The sequence below is a fragment of the Maylandia zebra genome, linkage group LG6 (genome assembly GCF_041146795.1).
Source record: "Maylandia zebra isolate NMK-2024a linkage group LG6, Mzebra_GT3a, whole genome shotgun sequence".
Taxonomy (NCBI): Eukaryota; Metazoa; Chordata; class Actinopteri; order Cichliformes; family Cichlidae; genus Maylandia; species Maylandia zebra.
In genome coordinates this window covers 29622258-29626438 of record NC_135172.1, presented here as the reverse complement: position 1 = coordinate 29626438, position 4181 = coordinate 29622258, and the positions used below count along the sequence as shown (strand labels likewise).

Below are 4181 nucleotides of genomic sequence, written 5' to 3'. Positions count from 1 at the left end.
TATGTAAGTGTCAATGTTTACATCACAGGGTGGGTCACAATTTATTGTAGCCAGTAGTTTGATATGATGATGGTTTGTTCTTGGTTCATATAGAATATGACAAAATCAACAGTTATACCAGAGTTTCTTAGCCTCAGTCTCTGGACCCTACAGGGAGGTATGTCAACTTACAACTTGTCACCTCTAATTGCTGTAATCCAGTCAGTTTCTGGAAACTGGGTCACAGTGTAGAAAAGGTTGAGAAACCCCGAGTTGGAATATTTTTACAGCATACACACAAGCAAAGATAGAATACAATAACAAAGACAGCTAAAATACAATATAATTTATTAAAAAATAAACAAAATGAACAACACCTAAAAATATTTGACATGCTAATTCATCCAAAATACCACCTCATTTAACTCAGGGGCTTTGAATTATTATTGAATCCTAACAAAACTTTACATTTCTTCGCATTGCCCTTCCTCAAGAGTAAACACTGTTAGCTTTTGATGTTTGGTAATATCATGTCCAAAGTCTCTTTGTATTTAATTCACTTCTCCACAGTGTTTTCCTCTTCTTTGGCCTCATAATGATGATGATCATAGCTCTCAGTTGCATAACAATAAAATTCAAAGCTACATGCAACGTTGTAAAATGACAGTGAAATCGCACCAGAACTTTATATCATCCCTGTGTATGAGTTTTTAACAAGGGTGGTCGATTTTTGTGATCACAGCATTAAATATTTCTGCATAAAGTGCTACAAAAAATAATACTTACTTTTAAATTGGTCAGTAGCTTAACATGACTTTGATTTTTGTTTTACTCCACGAGCATAAATATAAATAAATAGCATAAATACACATAATAACCAAAAGTACCATTAATAACTAGTGTAAAAGATAGGCAAAGAGGAAAACAGGTAAAGTGATCACTGCTGGGTTAAAACCTTTTTTTAGATGTGTTTTTTTTTTTAATCACTTGAGTTTTCATATGAATGAGAAGCTCTAAGTTGTAGTGGTTAACACATGAAAGAACCCTGCTCAAGAGCAGCAGGAGACATAAATCCACTTTCAGGGCATCAAAAGCTGGTGGACTCCTCCTGGTCCCGAGTCTAGATAAATGACGGGGCATTTTGGCATAAAATCTGTGCCAAATATATTCTGATCCATCTGCTGTGGTGACCCCTTGGGGGTGAAGTGAACAGCTTTTGTATATGAAGAAGAAAAATAACAAAATAAGAAAGCTAATATTTGCCTTGGCTATGGATGTGCAAGCTCATATTAATTAAATATGTGTTTCAATGAGTTCACATATTGACTGACTACACTGGTTTCTATTTTTGAATAAATGAATCAACTGTGTTTCTGCTAATTAATAAAGAGCAGCACACTTGTAAGAGTTTAAAACAACAACAACAACAACAACAACAACAACAGCAGTGTAAACCAACAGAATTGTGCTTGGCAAATGCATATGTAATTAATCAAGGATCATTTAGGACTGATATGAAATATTGCTCCTCACAGATGCTCTGAAAATTTGTTCTTCGTCTGCTGCCCCATGACCAGTTGCTTAGATACAAAATAATGAAATAACAGATATTTTTATCCATGGAGTCATTCTGGAGCCACGTTGGATGGTATCATCTCCCTGCAGGCTGGCTCCTGCTGAGCCTGTTCAGGTACCATCCTCACACTGACACTGCCACCATCTGTGGTGCTCGGGTTCACCACGCGGAACTTCCGATGAGCTGGCCGTACAGCTCTAAGAAACTGCCTCTTAAAGGTCTCACTTAGCATGATATAGAGAAATGGGTTAATGCAGCTGTTAGCATAGCCCATGCTAATTGCAATATTATAGGCATAGGAGAACGCTATGCTCGGCTTCTGCACCCCCAGGTGCACCAGTTGGAGGATATAGAAAGGAGCCCAGCAGATAAAGAAAGCGAGGCAGATGGCCACTGCCATCCGGGTCACCTTCCTGGTGCGCACTCTCAAACTCCGTGGAGGCAGAGGCGCCACACTTGTGGACATGTGTTGGAGGATCTTGAAGAATACCCGACAGATAATGACTAAGGGTATCGCAAAGGCCAAGAAAAACTGGTAAAGTGTAAACCAGTATGTATCTGTAACTGGATCAGGCAGAAGCAGAGCACAGGCCACTAGCCCATCTGGGAGAGGCATCAGGCCGGCATACATCCACACAGGGATAATGGTGAGTAAGGACAAAACCCACACCAGCCCAATGACCAACACAGCCACACAAGGCGTGCGGACATAGTTGAAGCGAATGGGATGCACAGTAGCTAAATAGCGGTCAAAGGTCATTGCAGTGAGGATATAAGTACTGACAATCTGGCTGTTGGAATCGAGCGCAGTGATGACCGTACACATCGCGGCTCCAAAGTGCCAGGTACCGTTGCCCAGCAACTGGTGAATGAGAAATGGCATCCCGAGGAGAAACAGAAGATCAACAATTGACAGATTTAAGATAAAGATGTCTGGAACTGTTTGCTTGGCTCGACACTTGGTCTTCTTCATAATGGTGTACATGACAATACAGTTCCCAATGATGCCCAGAAAGCAGATAATGCCAAAGATGACAGGTAGGATGGCACCACAGTGAAGAGCACCATCTTCAGCTGGAGACCAAAAAAGGGGGGGAACAGCAGTTAATGTGGAAATATTACAAATTAGCTTTACATCTTAAAAATACACAAAAATACAATTTAGAACTGTACGGATACAGCATGAAATACAGTATATCTAAGTACCACATAATAAAAGTAAGAATTTTAATAAATTTAAATTCATGTCCAGGCAGATCTATTTGCTTTACACGTGTATATATCTGCCTATGGTGTCTGCATGCCTTTTTTGTTTGTTTGTTTGTTTGTTTGGTTGGGTTTTTTGCTTTACTACTGCAGCAAAGTCGAAGACAGAGAGGAATACAACAAAATACAACAGATTCAATATTATTCTAAAGATACAATTAGAGGTCTAAAAGATCTGTTCTTGTGTTCCAAACTTACAAAATCCTGTTTTGAGAACATATTTATGTCAGTATATTTATGTTTGGGGTTTTTTGTTGTAGTTGTTTTGTTTTTTGAACCATGTGAGGGACTATTGCCTTAATTTAGTTAGGCTTGCACTAATGTTTTTCTTTATTCATGTTTCCATTTCAAACGTATTATTTGGGAAATAGTTATGCGCTCTAACGTGAATTTGTGGAATAGGTTTTCAGACCTCAAAAACACAAGATAATATGAAATAACCGAAGATAAAAGAAAATTACAAGAAAGGAAAACTGAAGCATCATTTTATGTTTGTTTTGTTTTGTTTTACATTAATGTTAGACGATTTACACCTCAAACAACGTAGGTCTATTGGGCTGTAATACTGTTCAACCTACCTGTTGTTGAATCGCTGCCATCGATTGAAAAATTTGTATTGTTAAAAAAATCCATGGGGTAAAATCAAAAAGTACATCCAAGTTAAGATATGGCGCCGTTATGACAGGGTGGGCTTTCCAAGTAAAAACATCTGGAGCAGATTGCAGCCGAATCCTAAATTACCTTCTTTCTGTAAAAGAAATCAGCACAACCGTCGTGTTTCTCTCTGTGCGCGCATCAGCGCGCTCTGCGCCCTCAGTGGTAATAACGCAGCTCCTCTGGGAGTTACTGACACTGAAGAGTCAGTGAGAGCATCTTCACTACCAGTAAGCGACGCAGTGTGGAGTTGCGACTGCCCTGCAGGTGTCAGATTAAATAACATTGCTGTGTGCGCGTATGTGTATGCGTGTTTATAAATGCGTAAAAGTGTTTCCTTATTAATGCGTGTTTCTCTGAATCTGTTTTAGAGTTTAATTTTTCTATTACCTTCAGTACTTTAGGGTTTCATGAAAAGCAGAGAAAGAACAGCGACTTATGACTCAAAGTTAAAACACGTAGCTTTGAAGCGTTTCAGAGCAGTTACAAACAGATAGGTTCCTACACTCAAAGTCTGCCACTAGATGGCTTTGTTGCCTGTCATTTGGCCGATTCGCGCCTTTCGGGCAGTAAAATAGGATGTGAGCGGTTGACGGTTTGTGTGTTATGAAAAACATCTACACAGTTCAGTTACTAGTTTTGCAACTCAAAGCAACTGATAAAGAAGCATGCATGCATTGTCGATTGCAAGGTGTTCTTCTTTCAG

The 4181-nt window shown here is 39.2% G+C and overlaps 1 protein-coding gene across 1 annotated transcript; it reads right to left on the bottom strand.

The window, feature by feature from the left end:
* Positions 1–1028: 1028 nt before the first annotated feature.
* mchr1a (melanin-concentrating hormone receptor 1a) lies at positions 1029–3591 on the bottom strand. The gene is made up of 2 exons (XM_004539284.3): positions 3400–3591; positions 1029–2629 (listed from the first exon to the last, which is right to left on the bottom strand). Exons 1-2 carry the CDS (start codon positions 3452–3454, stop codon positions 1605–1607), a joined length of 1080 nt encoding a protein of 359 aa, XP_004539341.3. The 5' UTR covers positions 3455–3591; the 3' UTR covers positions 1029–1604.
* Positions 3592–4181: the final 590 nt, after the last annotated feature.

Coding starts and splice junctions, on each gene's coding strand:
- mchr1a (XM_004539284.3), bottom strand. CDS start 3,454: ATGGATTTTTTTAACAATACAAATTTTTCAATCGATGGCAGCGATTCA. Junction 2,630..3,399: donor TGGCAGCGATTCAACAACAG/GTAGGTTGAACA, acceptor TTTGGTCTCCAG/CTGAAGATGGTGCTCTTCAC.